The sequence below is a fragment of the Corvus cornix genome, chromosome Z (genome assembly GCF_000738735.6).
Source record: "Corvus cornix cornix isolate S_Up_H32 chromosome Z, ASM73873v5, whole genome shotgun sequence".
Classification (NCBI taxonomy): domain Eukaryota; kingdom Metazoa; phylum Chordata; class Aves; order Passeriformes; family Corvidae; genus Corvus; species Corvus cornix.
In genome coordinates, this window is record NC_046357.1 from 53,228,468 (window position 1) to 53,252,133 (window position 23,666).

General features: G+C 40.1%; 1 protein-coding gene across 4 annotated transcripts in view; it reads left to right on the forward strand.

The window, feature by feature from the left end:
* MCTP1 (multiple C2 and transmembrane domain containing 1) overlaps positions 1 to 23,666 on the forward strand; it is a 239,916-nt gene that overhangs the window by 205,492 nt on the left and 10,758 nt on the right. Inside the window, exon 18 of one of the 4 annotated variants that reach the window (XM_039567125.1) lies at positions 333 to 2,074. The exons of the other annotated variants lie outside the window; for them this stretch is intronic. Within the exon in view, the coding sequence (XP_039423059.1) occupies positions 333 to 338 (6 nt within the window). The 3' untranslated portion in view covers positions 339 to 2,074. Of the gene's footprint in view, positions 1 to 332; positions 2,075 to 23,666 lie in introns of those variants that run through there. 4 annotated transcript variants of the gene reach the window in all.

The window sequence follows — 23,666 nt, forward strand, 5'->3', positions numbered from 1 at the left end:
GCAGTTTTCATCCTGCCCTGTACTGCGACATCATATAGGCTTCATCATTATTGTACACATCTTTGAAAACAGGTACTTGGACAGCCTTCTGAGAGGTTTAGTTTTAACGAGATCAGGTTTCTTTATCCTGGTGCTGTCTTGAAATACTATCACAATCAGTGAAGTAAAATAAGAATTAATGAGATCAGAATCTGAGATTTATTTGTGAAGTTCAGCATTTGAGGAGGGGTGCATGTGTGTGTGTGTGATAGTCCATGGGGGATCATGGGTCTGTATCTTGGTTTGATACAATTTAAAGGAGAACACTCTGAAATGAGTAGTGTCCTTTATAGGTTTAACCAGTCCTTTTTCACCAATAAGGACCGAATGCAAGTAGAGGTAAGTGAAAAAAATAGCAGTTTACTAACAAGAAGAACAGCAACAGGCAAAAAACCCAAACAAACAAACAAACCAACCCAACCAACTGAATAACTGCTAGAAACGAAATTGCTAAATCTCGAGAACAAAGAGAGGCCCAAAAATGCTGGGGACACCCGTCCCTTCCAAGGTGGTGCTCTGCAGTCGAGTGCGTGGTTTGAATGACAAAGGGAGCGGTGGTGTCAGCCTTCCTCCTGCCCGCTCCCTGCTCTGCTCACCTCCCCGACAGCTGGAGACCCTTCTCTGGATCAAAGGGCTGGAACTCGGGGAGGGACTTCACCTTCCTTGCGGCAGGAGACGGATGGACAGGCAAAGCCAGGCGGCGGGGCTGGGCCGGGGCCACTCGTGGTCTGCTCTGCTCGGCTGGGCAGCTCGGTGCGTGGGAGCGGCGGGGACTGCGACGGGGCTGCCCCGCTTGGCAGCAACGGGGCGGCGCCTCTGGAATTCCCCCCAAGGCAGCCTCTCCGAGGTGAGAAAAAAAGGAAAAGAGAACGCAAAAAGGGAAGCAAAACCTCTGCCAAAGCAAAGACCAGGCAGCCAGTGAAGCAAAGAGCACACGGCAAAAGGCAGGAGGCTGTCCGGGAGGGCCGGTGTAAGAATGCCCCTGATAGCACCCCCTACACACTAAGATTCTCGTTTGTAGGGTCTTAAAGATACGGGAGCGAGTTTTGGGCACAGAAAGATGTGAAATATAATAACATTATGGACTACCCCAGGACAGTCTTATGAACTGTTGAATGAATTACATTTATCCATGTACATGGTGGTGTTCACCTGTGACCAATATAGTGTGGGCAATGTTCCTAATTTATGAAGTAATCCAAGTATAATTCAAAGAATTATTCAATCAAATAAAGAATATATCTAAATTATGTTAGCTATTTAAGAATGTGACATACTTTCCCCTCTACAGTTAATATTATTTCTTAATGTAACTAAGCAGATTTAGATTCTTTGAGGCCAAGCAAAGGGCTGTTTTCACGTAGTACTCAAAAAGTACTTTTAGGGTGTACTTGAAATTATCTATATAGTCTTCTCTGTGATTCAGGAGAGAAATAATGAGTGTTAAAGGACACAACCAAAGCCCTTTACTGCTGGGTTCTCTTTGAAACCTTCCTACATGTGCAGGTTGGTTTATACCTTACTCCATGTGGTTTCAAAAGTGGTGAGAATGGACCACTACCATTCTTCATTCTCAAACAATTTCTTTGAAGCAGTTTCAGACAGAATCATGAGATCTGAGTTCTTTTTAAACTACTGCCGTGAACCACTTGCAACTCTAAGCAAGCCATGTAGTCACTGATTTGCCAGCCACTTGAATGTTTCTTCAGGTTTATTCATAACTACGTTTTTTAACCTTCCAAACACTTCTGGAGAGATGCCTTTTGAACATTTTCTACAGTGAAGTGTAGAGCCCATAATACAGAACAAATCTTCCTCCGAGTCCCATAGGAAGCAGAGATAGTAATGTCTAAGTCTGGTGTGTTGACCCTGGCTGAATGCCAGGCACCCACTAACACTGTTCTATCACTCCCCTCTGCAGCTGGACAGGGGAGACAAAATATAACCGAGGGTTCATAGGTTAAAATAAGGACAGGGAGAGATCACTCACCAATTACTATCACAGGAAAAAGAGACTCAGCTTGGGGATATTAATGTAATTTATTACTAACAAAATCAGAGCAGGATAAAGAGAAGTAGAATAAATCTTAAAACCACCTCCATTCCTCCCTCCTTCCCAAGCTCTACCTCCTCCCCTTTAACAGGGCAGGGAGATGGGGAATGGGTGTTACAGTCAGGTCATCACAGGCTGTTCCTGCCACTTCTCTCAGGAAGAAGAATCCTTGCCCTGCTCCACCATGGGGTCCCTCCCACAGGAGACAGTCCTCCACAAACTTCTCTACCCTGAGTCCATCCCATGGGTAGCAATTCTCCACAAACTGCTTCAACGTGGGTCACTCTTCCACAGAGTAGAGTCCTTCAGGCACAGCCTGCTCCAGTGTGGGCCCCCTGCAGGGTTACCAAGTCCTACCAGGAAACCTGCTCCATCAAGGGCTCCTCTCGACAGGTCTGCAGGTCCCTGCCAGGACCCTGCTCCTGCATAGGTTTCCCACAGCATCACAGCCTCCTCTCAGGCATCCACCCTCTCCAGTGTGGGTTTCGTCCATGGTCTGCAGGTCCTGGTGGACCTCCAAGGGCTACAGGGGCACAGCTGATTCACCATGGTCTTCATCATGGGCTGCAGAAGAATCTCAGCTCCAGTGCCTGGAGCACTTCTCCCCCTCCTTCTCCACTGACCTTGGTGTCTGCAGAATTGTTCCTCTCACACATTTTCCATTCATTCTTCCCTGGCCACAATAACATCTGTGCAATAACTTTTTTTTATTTCCTTCTTAAATATGTTATCACAGAGGCATTACTGTCGCTGCTGATGGGCTCAGCCATGGCCAGCAGAGGGTCCATCCTGGCTGACATCGGTTCTGCCAGTGATAGGAGGACCTTCCAGCAGCTTCTCATAGAAGCCACCTCTGTAGCCTGCCTACTACCAAAACCTGGCCATGCAAACCCTTTAGACTAAGATACAACTTGGGAAGCCTTGTAGAGAAAAGTGATGGTTGACATGTGCTAGTATCAGAAAAGTGCTACGTGGACCCAGTTCCTGGTGGAGCATGTGGCTGATGCAGTGTATGTGAATGAGGATGAATGAGTGGCAGAGGTGATACTGTGAGAGAAGAGGATGCTCAGCAACATGGCTGTGTGCAAAATCAATGGTATATTGTAGTCTGGGTTTTCAGCTGAGGTTTGATGATGGGGCTCACCCTACAACACAGCTAAAAATCCACGGCTTAAGCTAGGTGTTTGACTTCACTGAAAGGCTTCTGAGGAAAATTGCAATCTCAACTAAAAAAATTTGCTAGGACAGTTGATAAGGCTTTGCTGTGCTTTATGGAGGAAAATACAGAAATATGGGAAAATAAACTGCAAGCTTTTGCAAATGTAGTGGTTTGGTCCAAGATACTCATTACTGTTTATCTTCTGTGAGATAAGAATTAGGAGAAACGCAAAGCAGGCACCAAACTTGAAAGAATATAAAGAAGTTTATTAACAGACCTAAAAGAGGGGAAAAAAAAATTATACCATACCTTTAGAACTCTCCTCCTCCCCCCACCTTCCTCCCTTCTCCCACTGACAATGTAAAAAAAGACAACCCTTGAGATGTTCAGTCTGTTTATCACTTCCATAATAACCTTGTTCAGTCTGTTTAGAAAGAGAAGTCTCTTCTTGCCCATGCTATGAAAACATTATCACAACGAGACAGCCGCCCACTTCCAAATATTGTTCAGTCCATTTAGGAAGAGGAGTCTCTGCTCGCATGTGAGTCCCTTCCCCCAACTTGCAGCTTTTCCCACAACTGCTTTCGAGGGTCCACTCTTGAAGGTTTTTGGGGTACCATTTTAAGGCTGAGCCATTCAGAAACAAGAACAGAGGCCCTTCTCCTTCCCTGGGAGCAAAGGGTCTTCCTCATCTTCATCTTTAGGACTATCTCTGGGAGCATCTCTATAGGAACTGAGGTTTTCTCCTTTCCCATTTGGAGCAAAAGTCCTCATCTGCTCCATCCTCTCCCTGTCCAAACTTCTCATGAAATTACAGCTGCGTCAGCATCTGCCTATCTCAGCGCAGGTGCTTTTGCTCATGAGTTGAACATCCACCCCCCATATCTTCATGAAATTACAACAGGATACTCTGATATATCATAGCTTCACAACAGAATTTCAGCTTTAAGCATCTCCTCTTCTCCTCCCCTCAGGTTTTCAGCTCTTCACACAATAAAGGGTTAATCTCACCTAGGCCTTGCAGCTGGAATGTGGCTTATTGCAGTGGAGAGGGGGGAGAGCGAGCGCACAGCCAGGGCTGGGGGGGTTCCAGGTGGAACAGGGCCATCAGCTCCAGGATGGCCGTGGCCCGCCTGGCCTGGCCCAGCAGGGCCTGGGCTGGGCCTGCCGGCCCCCACATGGGGCCCGCAGCCACCTGTCCCAGCACCAGAAATGAGAGAGAGCTTGGGGGTGGAGTTTGTCTATTCTTAAGTGTGGATCACAGAGGCGGTCACAACTTCAAGTGGCTTAAAGAATTGTCCATATTCAAACCGGCCAGCTGATAGGTTCTGTCAGGTCATAGAGGAAGCTGTAAGAAGAACATCACTTCCGAGACTCAGCTTGCTAACCTATGACAGCAAACAATATGCATGTACTTTGTCTGCAGTTTGAAATATATATGTGTCAGTGGAAAATTTTATATTGTTTACTTAATATTGATGTGTGGATCAGTGATGAAGTTGCAGGACAGATCATCTAGGCAAAGTATAATCCTGACAAAGTGAAAGAAGCATCTATGCCCAAAGTTTTTAGGAACAAAGCTCATCCTAGAGCAGTTTGGTACAGAATTAAAAAGTTGGTGTTGTGCGGCAGCATCCAGGACACATCACAGCATGGTACAGAGCAGAGACTCCTTCTACTCAGGTGTAATCTGCTGGCAGATTAAGAGGCAAATTTAGCATAAATAAAGCTTGTGGACAAATAGTGCCTACGAGTGCTTCGTTCTGTTTCTGTTTTTTTCTGTGATAGGAATTCTATGTGTTTCCTGATAACTACTAGAAAAGCTCCAAAGGTAAGAAGCTTGTCCAGTCTGCTCCTACCTGGACTCATGAGAGGTCAAGCACTGCGACTAAGTGGCAAGGAGGGAAATGGTTTTTTGTGTGGGTTTACAGACTTTTCTGTTGAGCTTCATGCAAGAGTACAGATGCCCACCCATGAACCCTATTGGAGCACTCTGAGTTGAGGAGTCTGCAGGAACTAGAGCTGGAATGGCCAGAAAGAGTGGCAGAAATAATATATAAAAATAAACGTAGACAACTTAGGGAGCAGGAATGGCCAGTCCTTGGACATCAGCAGGATGTGATGATGCTGCGACCTGCATCAGGAGAAGGCAAGGAGGCAGGTAGAGGCCCGAAAGCCCCAGGTGCAGGTGTGCTGGGGTAACAGGCATGGATTGAGGATCCAAGTAGGAATGTGCAGAGTTTTTAAATCTCCCATACATTATTTTCAGAGCAGTTGGCTTCACCATTCCAATAGTTCTTTGAATGTAGTCTTCAGTGTACAATTTAGATAGACTTGAAAATTAGGATTTATGGCATATGGAAAAGCAATAAATGGTTGTTTTAGCACTCTGACTTGGTATTAAACATGACTTAAGGACCAGTGAGGTATCTGTGTTATCTGCATGATCAGCAAATGCATATTTGACTGGTTTAGGAGCAGTTGAGGTAAAATGATAGGTTAATGTACAGCTGTAGCAGTCTGATAGTGCAGTGTTTTTATTGATTGTCTCAGTAAATGCACCAGGGTATTAGGTTTGCTTGTCACAGTGCTTAGTGCCTGGGGTAGTTGAGCAAGTTACTTTTCCACTGAGTTGACCCCCAAGTCCTGGAGTCTTTCAATCAAACTCCTTAGATTTCATACACTGGCAATTCCTTTCCTTTTCTAATGGGCTGTATTAAAGAAAATGTGTCACCTTTTGCACCATGTAATACTAAATCAGATCAGAATTCATGCACAATTATGTCAGTGGAAATATAATATTGCAGACCTGCTTATCTCAAGATAGCACATGGAAAAATAAACTTGCACAGCTGACAGATTTACTTGATTCTGCAGATAAGTTATTTGTAAGTAATTGAGCTGAGAAATGTATAAGGATTATTTTAATACATATCAAAAAATGTATAAGAAAAATGACTAATAAATATTTAAGTATTGTTTCTTTCTTCTTTCTCCTATTTTCTTTCTCTTTCTTATATTTTCTTGGCCTGCTCAGGTGCTAAGGTAACAAAGTCCAGGATGGGAATAACAGATTTTATCCTAGCAAACTGTTTTTGTTCTGAAGGCTAACAGCTTTAGAAAAACAAAATGGATTTTTACATACTCCTTTATGTAATGTCATAGATACTCTAATGCCAGAGTAACAGAGAGCCCTGAGAGAAATGTACTCTAATGAAAAAGGGTTCCTTTCTGTTAGTCTTTCACAGTGTGAGTAAGTCAGAACAGCATTGCTAATCCAAAGCTTTCTTGCAATTGGAAATAGTAATTTAAGGTCGACTGCTCAGCAGATGTGCTTTTTAGTATTTTACACAGAGGAATGGTATGATTCCTCCTACCCTCAACATATTAGCCAGTGCCTTGCTATGCCTTTAATGCATGGTATTAGCTATAATTCAAAATTAAGTATGGAAAAGCCATTTGTTGACCTTTAATTACTGTTTGATTAAAATTTTAAATACCACCAGGACAAATGGAAAAGATGGAAATTCTTTGTAATGCCTTCTTCGCTGCTGCATAGGAGGCTAATTTGTATTTGGATTTTTTTTTTTTTTAATTTGTAGGGAATTTGAAATTTTTGCATGTGTTCATGTACATCAAAGCATCTTCTTTTGTATTTTCTGTACTCATAGGACTGCTTTCCTTCCCACTATCAAAAAACAAATGCTGCCTGAATATTTTAGATCAATACACACCATATAGTGAAGATCAAGAACAGTTTACTCAGCTATTTTTCTGAAGTATAATACACACCCCTGCATTTTTATAGAAGAATGGTTTGCATAGTAATAGTTGTGGTTTCTGTATAGTCTATTAAAGATTAAGATTTTATAGTCTGTTTGGGGAATGCTTGAAGCTGCATTATCAGAAATTACTTTATATTATGTTACAGACCAAGAGTCAGCTTGTTACTAAATAGTTGTTTCAAGTGGTTCTTACATTGTATAATCCTTTTCAGTCATCTACCCCAGGATATATTGATTCAGAATAAAATTTAATTGGTATTTTAACACCATGATGTTTTTAGAAAGAAAAACTTCATGCTGAATTTTGAAGTCTTAATGCATAAATAAAGAAATGTCATTCCCTGAAAGTGCTAAAGATTTTTTTTCCCCCTCAGTGAAATGTTGTCTGTTTATTGAACACTGGAGTTTCTTCGGTTTTGAGACTGGCTGCCTTTGAAAGGAAACCACAGCAGTTTGGTCTGGGGCTGTGTTTTCCTCTGATGCCAGTTAGACTTTTTGGAACTACCATAGTGCCAAAAAGGCCCAATCAAAAACTAGCAAATTTAAAAGCAGCACTGCATACTGTTGAAGCTTCCCAAAAGCATTTGGTGAGAAGCACCTTAGTAACACAGCTGTTTGACATGGCATCTTTGACTCTGGTCACAAGACAGCACAACCCCTTCTTGGGAGCCTGCTGGGAGAGTAATACAGCTCAGCAAATTTTGTAATTCAAAATTAATGTTTTGATGAGGACCTAAAGTGTCACTGCAGATAGACACTATCTATTGAGTTTGTAAAAGTACCATTGGCTTTTAAAAGCAGGTCAGCATTACAGTGCAAGGAAAATTAGAACAATATACAAGGTTTGATGAAGTATGGAGAACAAAACCAGGTTTTTTTTTTGGATTACCAAATCAGAGTAGCTATAAAGTATACACAATAATTGTGTAGGGTTGGAGGAATTAATTTTTCATAATCTGAACATGAAAAACATCCAGAAAAAATAGTATTACTTAAAAAACCCCCATTTAAATAGAAGAATCTGCAGTCAGTGGCTTCCTACACCATATTCATATTTCAATGTTTTTGAATAGGTAATTTGCAAGGATGATATCTGTAATGGCTTCCAGGGAGTCAAAAAGGATTTATTTCATCAAGGATGAAACTTCAGTTTCAGTAGAACACTGTTACAGTCCTGCTCTTACAATATCCTTCATTGCTTTCCCCATCATAGGTAGAGGGGTGAGTCAAGGACGGGGAGCACTCCAACACTGCTGTACTGCCTAGACCTGCCTGAAGTGTTGTTCTTTCCTTTTGGAGATGTTGATAACACCCAGGCACTGTACTTTTCTTCAGGTCACTCTCAATATCACTGTTCAGAGTTGTATCCTAACAAAGCATTTAAGGACACAAGGCTTGAGCGTAGCCAGAGCTCTGACACAAGGTTATGAAGTATGATATACTAGACACAATACCTGCTCTTAGGACACTGAAAATTGTTTGTGCTTGGAAAGCTTTATTTTCTTCTTTTTCTCTCCTTTTTTACACATATAATTTGTCCTACTTTTATGCTCTAGGACAAAACTGGAACTCTGATTATATACACTAAATTATCTCCACCATAAATTACATATACTTTGCAGTATTTAGTTGTTTTACAGGTTTAGGTGCTTATTTAAATTTTATTAAATTTAGAGAGATTTATTTAAATCTCTGTAGTGGTATCTGAGGTTTTTAAAACGTTGATTGAAAGTAGTAACTGTATGGAAGATTGAATGTGGTTGCGGATGAGATTAAGACACAGTGCTACAAAAAACAAACCTTCTGTTTTGGTCCATAGGATTAACCACAGTGGGGAGGGGAAAGCTCAGTGCAACTCTGCCACTGGAATCAGCCTGGAGATTTATGCAACGTAAATAGGATATAAAAAGAGTTGGAAACACATGACCATGCAGTAGGGTGTAATACTTAATAGCCTCTTGCCACTGAGCAGATCTCAACCCTTCTGATGCTGGAATCACCTTCTCTGGAGCAGATAATTGTTTTTCTGGCCCCTGTTTCAAGGTAGTCTCATCCTCCAGGGATGCTGGGAGCCAGCAGTCTCTGCTCTGACAGGTGGCCCCTCCCCTTCCTAGGGCAAACAAAAAAAATCTTAATGATGGCTATTAATTATTAATATTAATAATATTACATATTAATGTCAATAGGGCTACTAATAAAGAGTTTCAGCCATCTCTCTGTGGTGGGGAGCAATCTCAAAGATAGACCTGGAAGCATGCCCAGTCAGGCTGTGCTGTCTCCAGGAGTCACAGGATTTTCCCTACATTCCCTTTGTATTATCATAACACACCCGGGGTATCTCCCAGGTACTGGAGGGAAATGCTTTGCATACTACACACATCCATGCTCCTCTGGTTTTGAGTAATTTTGTTAGTGAATTCTCTTGCTTTCTCTCCCTGTAGCACTATATTAATATTTTCCACCACATTAGTATTTCAGCTGCACAGGAATCAAGAGCATTAAAGTCAAAACAAAGGTAGTGAGATTTTGGGGCCAAGGCAGTGCAGTAGGATGCCGTGTGGGAGCTGTGTACTCTGGAGTGCCAGCTTCTACAGAGATTGGAGTCCGAGTGCGAGTGAAGCCTAGTATCTCAGGAGGAGGAAGAAATTACTGCTCAGTACGGAGCTACTGACTGGTAGTTAGCAGATTTCTACTAAAAGTAAGCAAACCCAAACACCCCTGCACCACCACCGCCCCCCCCGCCCTCCCTGCTGCTGTATTTTGATACATAAAACTGAGGTTCTCATGTGATTTGCAGTTTGAGATAGGGTTGAAGATACTTGGGTATTCAGACTTCCTCTCCTCCCTGAGAACATCAGAGCTCTTCTTACGTGTTTGTTTTTGCACATGCTATTGTACTGTGTAGTAAAACTGCGTAGTAAAAATGATTCTATTTCAAAGTGTGGATTGGCAGAGTTCAACTGAAGGAAACATAAAATAGGTGTTATGACATCAGGATTGGTGCAAGTGATTAATGTTGCAACCATGGGCATGCCATGCCATTCTCTTAGTCCCAGTTTTCATAACAAGAAAAAAACACACAGTAAAATTATGCATTTAATCACCTAGGATGTGAATGGCTAGCCAAAGTAGTATTTGCAAGGTTTTTTCCTTCTAAAAGAAATCAGAGCTGTAGCTGGAAAACACTTATGTGACCCTGTTTGTTCAGAAAATTCATAGAAAGCTTGTTTTTACTATATGGTTGAGGTTTTTTCATATCTGTACAATTCTTTTTAGAAAGTAGCAGACTGTACTTCTCAGTACTTCTTTTCTAGGCTAAAATATCAGAAGTCCCATGATTCTGTCTACTGATTTCTTGTTCTATTACTACTCCTCTGAAATATTTTAACAAAAATGCAAGTGCCTCAAATAGTAAATGAGAAAGGTTTCAGCTCATAGAATCATAGAAACCTAATAGTTTAGGTTAGAAGGCATCTTTAAGATCATCATGTGTATATTGTCTATACTTAATTTTCATAGTAAGTTTTGCTCTGTATTCTGACTCAAACTTTTGTTTGAGTTCCAAAAGACATTTTTAAAGTGTCGTATTTTTGTGTGAAATGATGAATTGTTGTCCTAACTACTGGGAAAATGATGGTGTATGTATTTAATTCTGCTGTTAGTTTTATTAAGTTCTTCATGTTAGCACTGCTTTGGCAGCAAGGTCCACTACTGAGTTTTCCATTGTATAGAAAAAAAGAGTTGACTTTTATCAGCTTTATTTCTGCCTTTCAAGTATGGAAAATTTCTCTCTACAGTCCTATGAGAGTAATTAAGAGTCTCAATTTGCTCTCTCTAATCCATTCACTATTTTGAGTATCTTGATTATATTCATCCATCTTTTGTGTAAATTAAAATGTCCTAGTACTTTTTGTTGCTCATTGTCTTAATTTTCCTCAACTGTTTTCATTATTTCAAATATAATGTCTGCTTTTCTGAAGCTGAATTTTTATTTTTATTTTTTAATTTGGATTCAGTACTTTAGCCAAAATTATTAGGCTTATCCAATGGCACTAAGTAAACTACTATTGTTATTAATTCAATTAAATTCATTATATTCCTCTGAAGTTTGACGTCACCTCTTTAACTATTTCTGTCACCTCCAAACTGGGCATCTCAACCTTCCTTCTTTTTGATCTAGATTAATAAATATATTAAACATCATCTCTAGTACAAAATTTCATTATAGTTTACCATTAATCCTTCAGTGTATATATATATGCTCTTTTACTTTTTTCTCCTTGCATAGTTATTTTGATATCCTTTTTCTTTTAGCAACAGCCTAACATTTATTTTAAGCACAATGTAAATTATCATTTGCCTTCTCATTGTTGATTTGACTGCTTTAAAATTCTAAAAAGTTTCAAGAAATTTCTAATTACTAATTTGAAAATTTCAGTGTATGGTACTAGGAACTCAAAACAACCTACCCAAGGGCCTTCGATTTAAGTCATAATCATAATTTCTCTCACATATATTCATTATGGAAGACTTTGGTGCAGTTTCTGTAGGGTTCATCTGCTTCAAATCAAGCTTTGGTAAAAGAAGTTACAGAAAAAAAGCAACAATATGAGTAATAACAAATTATCAGGACTGGATGGTGTTTGCCCAAAAACTCTGAAGGAATCTGGGGGGAAATAGCTGAACCACTAACAGTGGTGTGGGTTCTTGAAGCTTATGCAGGTCCAACATAAGAGTGGGCAAACTCAGGGAAGGAAAAGCCATTGAGAAATACTTGGAACAAACAACTGTGGGAACTCCTGCACCACCATTGTCTGAAAGCCTGGGAAATATTTTGAGAAGCTGGTATAGCTGTTTGACCGTAACGTGTTAATTTTGGCTCTTGACCGTTCTGTTTCTGTACATGCACGGGTCCACCCCATGCTGTGCACGAGCCGTCCTTCTGTGTGTTTAATAGCAAAGAGCTGTGGTGCAGTCGGGCTATTTCTAAGTGTAACACAAAGCTGTCCCTTTCCAAAACGCTGCTTTAATCCAGTGGACTTGCCTATTACAGCCTCTCAGATAACTGTTGTGCCACAAGATCTAAATACCTCAAGTGTCTGTACGTTTAATCCCAAACTGTCAGACTAGAATAGCACAGCTTTCTAGAAGAATGGCACCTGCTCTCTTCCATGTTTTCTTTGGGAAAAGCTTGAATGTAGCATCACCTCCTAGGCAGTTGTTTCTGTGATAAAAATTTCACATCCCTTCTCCCTGTTTACTTAGTATTGCTGTGCCCCAGATATGACAAAGTGCGGATCCAGGAGAAAAAATGAATTCTATGGAAAGCAGTCACAAAGGAGAAAAAAAGATATTTTGCAATGGCAGCTTTATTGCCTGCTGTTGTTGGACTGCAACTGGGTACTGAGTTTGCAACCAAGGCTGAAAAGCATTTCAACTTTATTTACTAGACAATAAATAATACAAACACTGCTGAAAGTTGAAGAAGAGAACTGTCATTGAATTCTTTCAGTGTGGCTGGTGGTTGTTGCTTTTCTGAGTATCACAAATACAAGCAATGAGTTTAAACTTTTGGAAGAAGCAAGCTTTTTAAGTATGGAGGGCTGAAAAGGCCTATGTGAATAAAACGGGTTATCCTAAACAGTCTGCACTTTGTTAGGGATGATGCACTATATAACACCCGCCATCACATGGCAGTAGTGGTGTTGGAGAAGCAGGAGATGGCACAGTGCTCCTGCATCTGTGGACAGCTGGTGCCAGCAAACCTTTGAAGCTGATGCCATCCTACATGGATCCCTGGCAGTCATGAAAATGATGCAAAAGGATCAGGAATTTAGGAAGGGAGAGAAGGTCTTCAATTCTCTTTACAATTTCCTGTTCTCTCCTGAAAATAATTCTGTGTTCAAAAGCATCCCCTTTGAGCAGGGATGCATCATGGGTTGAATGCCAACTCTTTTGCAGCTTTTCAGGCTAACTACTGTTGGGTGCCCCTTTTTGCTTATTCTAGAGTCTGTGTGATTCATTCATTTGCTTCATGTCCAATATCCACTCTGAATTGTTAAACAGCAGCAATTTGTTAGTTTGCTGTCAGCTGCAGGTTTCCCAGCCCTCCTCATCTGGCATTTGTATATCTGTTGATCTTGGTACTTTAAAATTTTTAAATAGGCAGTATACAAGTTTGGAAATGATGGGGGGAAAAGGGGACATGCATGTCACATGGTGACTAGTTGAAGTACTTTGTTTATTTTTTTCTTTAGGAAAGCCGATAAATTCTGTTGAATGCTTGGTTTTTATCTTCAGTATATTAGGTATTTCTCAGCTGGGTTTTATTTCTTCTTTAGTTGCAAGATTTAGTATAAATAGTATAATCTGTGACCCAGTATGCTTCCTGTGTCATGAATGCTCAGTGGCCGAGTTAGTCATTCCTGAAGAACGACAAATGTTTTTATTTCCTGCCATATATTTTTTCAGCTGTTATTCCAACATTGCAGTAATCATCTGGATTTTGTATTCAATTTTAACAACATTTTGTTGTCCTTTTTCCTTCTACAGTGTCTCCATTCATTATTAGTTCAAGTAAGCAAGTCTTATTATTCAATTCTAAAATGAAATTCACTTAAAGTAACTGAAGATAAGCTGGTAGATTTTTCTGCATCTTTTATTGTAAAGTAACAGATACATACATGCAGTGCACAGTCAAAGCCTTTCCCTAAGATACAAATACTTGTTTTTCTGTAAAGAAGAGTAGACATTTGAGTAAATAAATGCCTTTGAGCTACTCTTTTTCGTTCTGATGTTGTAGTCTGCCGTACATCACCAGAATGTAAGCACCTCTCTCAGTTTTCAGCCAGAGTGTGATTTACTGTGGTCCAACATAAATAGGTGCTTTTTTACTTCTGAGAAATTAGCATGCTGAAGCATATGTAGAATGAATATAGAACAGACTATTGCAGTAGGCAAACATTAAAGTAACATTGTTACAAATTACCCTTTGTTGTGATTTTTGCATATTCATTATACCACCCCATCTTCACTAGATAGCTCAGATTTAGATCTTTTCCAAAATCTCTGTAACTCCTAATAAATTAAAAGGGTTGGGATTTGGTTTGTGGTTTGTTTTTTTTCTTTTTTGTGGTTTTTTTTGGTGCGTCTGTTTGGGATTGGGGGGGGCCTTTTTGTGTTTTTGTGTGCTTTTTTGGGTTGGGTTGGATTGGATTTTTTGTTGGGCTTTTTTTCGGGGGGTGGGTTTGGTTTTCTTATTTTGTTTGCTTTTGCAGCTTTTTTTTCTGATTTCAGTGAAGTAAACATAGACAGAAAATGGGCAGTAGAGCCTTTTCAGGCTTTTCTCAAGATTTTCTCAAAAAAAGACTAGAATTCTTGGTTCACTCATCATTCCTTGCCCACTGTACCACCAGAATATATACAGGGTTATTTTCTAGATGCTGCTGTTTTCTTCCATTTTGTATTTCTTTGCCTCAAATGCCAAACTGTTTTTCTACACTATGTAATTTTCCAAAAGCAGAGTTTGAATGCTTATCCAGGAGGATTATGTGAAAAAGGACTGGGTTTGAATGGCTTGTTTTCTTTCTTTCTTCAATTTACTAATTTGATAGATTTCCTGGATAACTGTACCTGTTGTTTGAAATGTGTATTTATATATTCACCATCTTTGGGACATCATGTAGTCTTTCCTGTTCTAGATATTGTAGTATTTCTTCTGAGCTAAAGCAACAGAACCAGTGATCATGATCATGGAATTGTTCTTTTTGATTTTGAATGTTCATGGTTCTCTTGACCATCCTTTTCAATCCCAAAGTGCTTTCAAGATGACTTCCATTAAACATTCAACTCATGCAATGAATGCCAAGCAGATCTCACATACTACTGTTTTCATCTTCATTGCTATAGGTTCATGTTTAGAATTAAGTATTTCAGATAATCTACGTTTGCTGGTTTAGCTGAGTGTAATGTTTTTCTTTTCCAGATCATATTCCTACTGATTGATCACTTGACGGCAATAAAGTGTTTAAGATTTTAGGGTTTTTTCTTCAACGGTTGTAGGCTGTCTGGGCTCTCTTGACCTCAGGGTATGGAAGCAACACTTAGCTAAGAATTTTATCTTTCTGTGCAGTTGCTCTTTACAAATAGTGTCCCCAAGAAAATGGTTTTGTTTGTCTTTTCCCATTGCAACTTGCCATAGTGATTGAGTTAAATCACTGAACTCTAAAACAGACATTAAAAAGTTTGGATTAGTTATTCCAAAGGAGCACTATTTGCACAGCAAATACCAACAATAAAGACATTTCTGTAGTCCTCTGCTCAGTGGTCTGCTTGACCAGGCCCAGGCAATTTCACACCAAATCTATCTGTGCTAATTTGGGTAAGGACATTTTAGGGGAAGGAATTTCTTGTGATTCCTGTGAACTGAAAACATTGGCAGTCCAAGGTGTGATGACATGAATTTTGAAATACAAAATTATTTTTTTCTGTAGTTGACCTAAAGATGTTGTTAATAGTGGGGAGTCTGAGAGAGAAACGATAGAGCGTTTGTTCAGGTGCATGACTTATTAAGGGTTCTAAAATCACAATATCCTGTCAACACAGGACTGGAAAACTCCCAGAGACAGTAAATCTAAATCTAAATCTAAATGCAGAGTTTGATGCAGAGAGAAGTGTCCTAGCCCAGGTAGTAAGAAGGTAATCTTGAATACTCAGTCTTGTCCTTTGTGCAAAAGCATGTTTATCATTGTAATATTTGCAAGGAGAAAATGAAAATTACACTCTACATACACTAAAATATCAAATTAACTTTTACTTCTGCTACATTCAAAAAAATGTATTTCAGAACTGTAACTGAAATTTTAAATTACTAACTCCAACAGTACTGCTGCAGATCAATTCCCTGCATATCGATTAGTGACAGCTGTAAAGATAAATTTTCAGGGTAGTTTTAACTTTCAAAACAGAGTACTGTATTATTTTGATGAGCCTCTTATAATGAGTGGACCACAAAAATGTCTGTGTGTGATTTAGATAAGCATCTCAACAATTCAGATGCTTTTCTAACCTCAGTCTTTCACCATTCCCTTTCTGGTTTCTCTGTCGCTTTCATCCCTACCTGCATGCAGAAATTTTATACTAGCTAGTATGTCTTGTTTTCATTCCATTGTTCTTCCAAGGTCTTGCATATCAAGGTTCTTCTTATTTAAAATTACTCTTTCCAATAAAATTAGCAGGCTTCTTGCTTATGCTTTGAGGATTATTAGACCCTTGAGATTTAACTTTTCTGTCGTCATCCCTCACATTTGTGTAACAGAATTTGAAGAGCTGCATTAATGAGCACCTTATTAATTGCAGTTTTGCATTCAGCATAGGGCAAACACATTAGAACCACTTGAATTTACAAATTCAACTGGAAAATCATGGCCAAAGTTTGTTCTTTAGTAGAATACCAGGACTGTATTCTGACTAAATTAACTATTGGAAACAACTGATGCACAATATATGAAGGTTTCTGTGTTAGCCTCTGTTGGATTACATTGATGTGGCTGGATACAAAAGGACTATTAATGAGATCACTGTCAAGCTCCAGCGTTGTTCCGACTCAGGTAAAGTAAGATATTCTCTCTTTCCTTCTTTAAGCATAGTCAAAGGGGTGAAGAAACAGACATCTGAAAGAAGAATTTCAGGTATTTGAAACCTTAGCCTTAAGCAGATTCATTGTGTGTGTTCTAATCACCCCAATGCTTAACCCTACAGCGCCTTAGTTTCCTTCCAGAATAAGGCCAAGAAAGGTGCAGCAAAATTTGGCATTGTTGACTTTTTGCTCCTGAATCTCTCACCATGAACAAACAAGCTTTCACCCTTTTCAAGTAATATAATTGCTTAGAGTATGTATGAAATGAACACCTCAGGTTTAGCATACCTCAAAAAGGTATCATGCAAGGAAAATTTAAGTTTTTGTCTCTCCCCACTAGAGGGTCCTTTGGTGAAATGGCCCATTGCTCTATAAACAGGCTCTATTGCCTCCATGTTTGTGTCTTTTATCTGGAGTGCTGTCTTTACAGTATCCAGATGTGCACTGAAGGAGAGATCAGGAAGGACCATATTTAAAAAGCACCGGGCAACACTGTGGAATGTGATTGGGAGAATGAGAAAACAAAGAGCACTAGTAAAAAAACCTCAATTAAAACATAATTTACGTGCTTGCCATTCAGTACTATTTCTTTACTCTGTGGAAAGCTTGCAATATCTTCTTTTTCTTTAGAATTGTTACTGTAGTTCTTGACTCTTTCCCTCTCCAATTTTATCTTCTAGCACTGCAGCAGTCTATGAAAAAATTTAATTCATTACATAGGTGGTACTGCCAAAAAGTCACAGAAAGTTCAAAATTATTTTTATCAACTCTCAATGTAATGTTTGAGGAAGAACAGATTGTTGTAATATTCACACAGAATCACAAAATTCTTAGGGTTGGAAGGGACCTCTGGAGACATTTAGTCCAACCCCACAGCTAAGAGCAGGTCATTTGTGCTCACAGGTGTGGTGTCTTCATAAGCAGTGAGTCTATCCCAATCTGGAAATGCATCCTAAGATGAAAAAATGGGGAGAAGCAGGATTCAACTATACCCAGAGTGAGATTAAACACAAAGGAGGTCAAATGCTGGTAATCAAAATGTTAATACACATTTACTCACTATCAAAGAAGAGAGCAAGAAAGAAAATTTAAAAGTAGGAAAAAGCAAAGAATTACAGAAAGGAAGAAAGGTAATCACCAAGAATCTGTGGCATCCTGTGAAGATCCTTCTGCCTTTGTCCATGAGAAGAGCTTTGTCAGACTTCCTGTGCATTCCTTATGTAGAGGCTAAGTGGTGCTTTATGGCATCAACTGGGCAGTTGCACTCCAGCTTGGGACCATGGACACGGTATTCACAGGATATTCCAGTGATACCTGATATATCCAGTTAGCTGGCCCTGCAGGTCACTCACCTTTAATGGCAGGGCACATTCATTCCCACTATCATGGACAGCCCATTATCAATGGATGATTGTGGCCCATTATCACACCGGGTCTTCAACTGCAGGTCTTATCAATGGCTGGGCAATGGTGAAACAAGTCTGTCTTTAACAGTTTTTTACTGAGTCTTCAGTATTTTCTTCCACATGTTTATATAGTTTCTGTTGTGCCTTCTATCTGCTGTTTTAAATATGGAATCTTACTAGACAATAACAGTTTATTACTTTTTTCTTTAATAATCATGACCACAAATACAATTTCTCTCTGTAAAACCCTACTCTTCATTATTATGTGGTTTTCTCCATATTTTAAAATCCTCAGCACAATTTCCATTTAGGCGTGAGCAATTATTTTCAGATCTCATCACCATGCACATGTAAAGACACATGCTAGCATGTAGATTTTAAAGATGACATATTGAGCATTTGTAAACAGCTGATAGTGTCTGAAAATTGTGGTCACTGAAGATGTGGTGCCCAGTAATATGGGCGAAGCTGAAGCCCAGAGTTTAAAAGCTCATCTACATAACCCAGGGATTCAATGTTTGAGGTGAAATGGTGCCAGTGCTTTGGAAGCCTGCTGTTCCTTTTCAGGGTGGAAGGAGTACCAAACAGGTTTTCTAGTTTTCTGATGCTGAGGAGAGAACAGCAGGTACCTGTCTGCTGGACATGCTATCTGTCACTATTTAAAATAACTGAAAGTCTCAAGAGTTACAATCTGGCTTACTTAAAGGATGGAAACCTCTAAACCATTAAGGTCCCACTGAAGAGTTTTGATATCTTCAACAGTCTTCCCATACTTTTTCAATTTAAGAATTGGGAATAATAATGTGGTTGTGCTGTTCCATGAGTGATAGCCTTGCAAGGGGGAAGAACAGTTAAAATAACCTGACTCTCTCAGTTCATTATAGGATGTAATGAGGAGGCCAGTCTCAGGTCACATCGTGCACCTTTGCAGATCCTGTGCACCATTCAGCTTTACCTCAAGACCTGCTTCCATAGTCAGCTTTAAGACAACAATATCATCATGGTTGTCTGTCCTCTTTCCATTTACCTGAGAATTTGATAAAATAAAAACTTAACTGGGTATCCATCACTGGATCTGAGGCCTTTTGATAGAGATTCAGAAGACTTTAAGGAGATCAAATGCCTCCAGAGCTAGAATAGTGTTGGCTTACTGTCTTCTTCTTCATGGGCTTCATAGAAAGCCATGGTTAGGGTTTCGAAGGTAACTACTGAGGTGGGGTTTTGAGCAGTGACCAGACCATAAGTCAGTATTTCACACTCTGTGTCTGCATGCTTTTCTGGGAAGTACTAGTGACTCCTGCTAGTAGAGGACTAATGCGTTTACTACCAACTACTTCTGTGTCTATTTCATCAGTCCAGGAAGGGAAGTCTGCCATGGTGTTAGAGTCCTGTGTATAGCTGAGTCTCCTGCTGAGGGATGATGTGTGTGCCTGTTTATGGACTCTACTTTGGACACCAATTATTTGTTGAAATAGTCTGAAGAGTTTTCTCACAGAAGTAGTATTCTTCTGTTTAAGCAATAGAGATTTTTTGGCTTGTTACTAAAAGTCAGGGGTTGATTAGAGGGGTTCGTTACTGATAGCAGCAGGGCTATACTTTTGCTTTTTTGGCCACAGGTGACAGAGCCTGGAAGGGTTGATGTTTGAGATGTTTTGGGATGCTTGTGTGTGGGGGAGAGGATCAGGCCTTGCCCTGGTGAGGCAGTGAACTGCCCCACACCCCCACCTATCCCAGCCTGGCAGAGCTGCCTACCATGGCACACCTGAGCCAGGGCTCCACTCTACCCCAGGCCAGCTCCTGAGTGGCCAGATGACCAGCCAAATGACCCACCTGGGAGGAGGGCCCACAAAGGCCAAGGGGTATTTAAGGACAAGCAGGATGTCAGCATATGTCTTTACCCTACCTGCTCTTGGAGTTTCTGTCTTGGAGTTTCTATCCGAGCACCGCTGGAACCCAGAAGCTGAGAGTTATATGTGTGCTTTTCTATATAGTTTCTGTCTTTCTCACTTCTTCTAATTCCCTCTTCTTGGGACATTTTAAGTAACTTAACATCAAACAAGTTTAAAGTTTGCTAAGTTTGATGGGCCAAGTTAATGTGCAAGTGCTTTATTGGATGTTGCACTAAATCTTTCGCTAAAGTTCTCTGATTTTTCTAAAGTTTGCCAGTAAACTTTTGTCTTGTTTTGGCCTCTTGAGAATATGTTTGGTATTTCTCCTGTGTATCTAACCTAGAGTACCAGAACCACCGCAAAGTCCTTTTAGTGGGGCCTTACAACAGGTAATCCAGTATGACACAAGCAAGGAAGAGTTTATGTGTCTTCTGGTGGCCAAGTGAGAAGACCATAGCACTAATGGCATATCAGTGGTGACTTTGTGTCTGCTCTCTGTGCCTATCACAAGTTAGTCTGGCTTTGCCTTGGTTGCTATGGTGTGTGCAGAGGCACTCTATCATACCAGCTTGGGCAATGAGGGTTGTTTTTGGAAGATCCATCCTGGATTTCCCAGGAAGCATCTTGAAAAATTTCAACATTTGCATCTATTCTCAGAACTCTCCTTTTACATTGTTTTTATGATCTGTGCTTTTCTCTCCTGATTAGAAGTTACTAATAGGACAGTTATCCACCGTAAAATGTTCTGAGTTTTATTCTCTGTATTTAAAACTCTTTTTTATCTTTTCAGGCTTAAACCCACTACCTTTAACAGAGTTTACTTTTGAGTCTGGCTTATTTATTTCTCCTGGTTTTCTGGTAATTTTAAATGTTTGGTTTTTAAATGCACTTTCACTTGGTGAGAGAGGTTTGGGGTTACAGATACAATCCTTTCCTAAATCATCCTATTTTGTCATGGTGTTGGAAGCACAGTCTATTGAATAAAAAGACTCACACGACATGGATTTTATTTAGGGATTCATGTAAATTAGCTTGACATAGTCTAGAGCCAGTCATTTACTTCTTCTGCTTTGGTTTCACCAAATGGAAAATACAGTTCTGGCTGAAAATCAGTATGTAAATATTAAGTACTACTATTCACCAAACAGTATATCCATCTTTATTCTACATTTTCCTGTGGAAGAGGAGGAGGACATTGTCTCAGTCTTTACTTTGGGTTCATTTCCTTTTTTAAATTCAGGTCATACTATCAACATCAATTTGACTCTGCTTTCACAGTTTGTAGTGGTTTGGTCCAAAATACTCATTACTATTTACCTTCCATGAGATAAGAATTAGGAGAAAGCAACTTGAAAGAATATCATGCTAACCCAAGACACCATTTGTGCTCAAAACCATCCCCTGGCAAATCTCTTGCTTTTCAGGTACATTAAGCCTATTGCAAACAAATAAATGACACAAATGAAATAGTAATAAAGCTTTGTATTAAGCTTTGTTAGCTTTGTATTATAGATTTTATCTAGTATTTAAATGACAATTACATCCAGAAAATTGGCAGTTGTAGTCATGCAAGTGATGAAATTGATTCCAGTCACCGTCCATCTTTAAGGCCCCAGAACTTACTTGCAGAGTCCCTTAAAGGGGCTTACGGATTGGTTTTTTTCTTTTAACCAGAGTCAGATGCAAAGGAGAAATACCGACACCTCAAGAGTCAAAACCGAAAACTTTACTGGCAAACTTCAGAAAAACAGGGAACTTTGGCAAAAGTTTAAAGCAATATTGAATCAACATAAAGCATTTCACAAGGCATTAACTTAGCAAGCTCCACGTCCATTCAACTTAACAAACTCCAACCCATCTGATTTTAAGTTACTTAGACTTCAAGACAAAGGAATTGGAAGAAAAAGAACAAAGAGAAAGACAAGAGATACAGAAAAAACCAAATATGACTACCACTGATGGTTCCAATGGTCAAGACGTGAGCTTGCCTCGTGCTTGGCTTGAGTATGCTTTGGCTTTCCTGGGCCCTTCCCCCAGGTGGGATGTCTGGTCTGGTAGCTACTCTGGGGCTGGGTTAGGGGCTCCAGGGGCAGGTATGGAACATTGCCTCCACCGTGCCACTGCGGGGCTGGGATCCAGGCTCTAGGGGGTGGGGTGGATGGAGCAATGCACCACCTCACCAGGGCAAGGCTTGTCTTGCCCCTTTTCCCACACATGCACCTGAAAGGTTTCAAGCCAGCAATCTCTTCCAGTGTCTCACACCATCTTTCTCTGGGAAGGAAAGGCCAGTAGTGTTTGAAAAATTAATTATTGTGAACCTTGGTTTATACTCTAGGTAGCTCGTGTATTGTATTTGATAACACGGCATCTTGCTGGAAGAAAGTAAGTGCAGTTTTCCCGTAGACCAGCTTATTTTTTACACAAATATTTGGAGCAGGAAATAAAAATCAGTTAATAGTTCTGGGACATGTGGGAATAGTTTAAGCAAAGATGAGCCATGATCCTTCTGACCGCTTCCTCTTTCCTGTGCTGTTTTGTCTAATCCTGCCTCAGAGTATGTCAACAAATTTCCTTTAAGCTAAGAAGGTGAAGTGGTTTGGAAATAGTGATCCTTTCTCTCTCTCCTTCTGTCTTTAGGGATTTTGTGGGAAATGATTTAAAACTGCTATATTTTTGAATTGTCCTGGTTCCGGCTAGGACAGGAGGAATTTTTGCAGTTGCCAGGAGGGGGCATGGCTGGGACCCGGAGGTAATTCTGTACCCCCTCACATCATTGTTGGGGGCAGGGGAAAGGGACTCTCTTCTGGGGAGGAGGGATTCCTTCTGGTTGAATAAGTGTGTGGCACTGACTCCGAGCCATCAGGTGGTGTGGCTGCGGTCGGATGGGGCTCTGCAGTGAGCATTTTGCATGTGAATCACTCTCTCTCTTTTGTACGCTATTACTGTTCATTTCCTTATCTCATTGCTCCCAGTAAATTGTTTTTATCTCATCTGTGATCTTTTGTGCCCCCAATTCTCCAATTCTCCTCTCCAGCCCACCACTGGGGTGGGGAGAGAGAGGGAGTGAACGAGCAGCGGCAGGATTTGGAAAGTCTCAGTGGGAGCACTAAGTTGGAGAGTGCCATTCCTAAATCATGACATGAATAGAGGTACAAATTTATCTGTAAGATATTTGTAAATTAAAACAGCCTCAGAACCTTTGAATGTAACCCCAGCTGAGTTCTGGATATGACACAAAGGGTACTGGTTTTGTTAGAGTGACATAATTCTTTTCTCACACAAGTTAATTATAAATCAAAATAACTTTACATAGGTGGCAGAATCTCTTAAACAAAACTGAAGAGGTAAAGGCCATACATATTTAGAAAGGAGAAAAATACCTGTGATTTCTGTATGGCTTATTGTTCACTTCTGCTGTACAAGAAGACATTATACTGGAAGTATGTGTTTTACGTGAAGGAATAGAGCAGGTGCCTATTTCCTGATGACAAATGAAGCATGCTAGATATATGATACACGTCTTCAGAAGCTATATACCTGAGGAGAATAATTGTGTCATTGCAAAGGCTTCAAGAATGCAGTAAATATTAAGGAAATAACTTACATAAATGTCTCTGTGTTGCTGTGCAGCCCTGCATGTAGTTGATATAACTGGTTCTGAGCCATTATGGTCATTCTCAGAAAACAAAAATATTTAT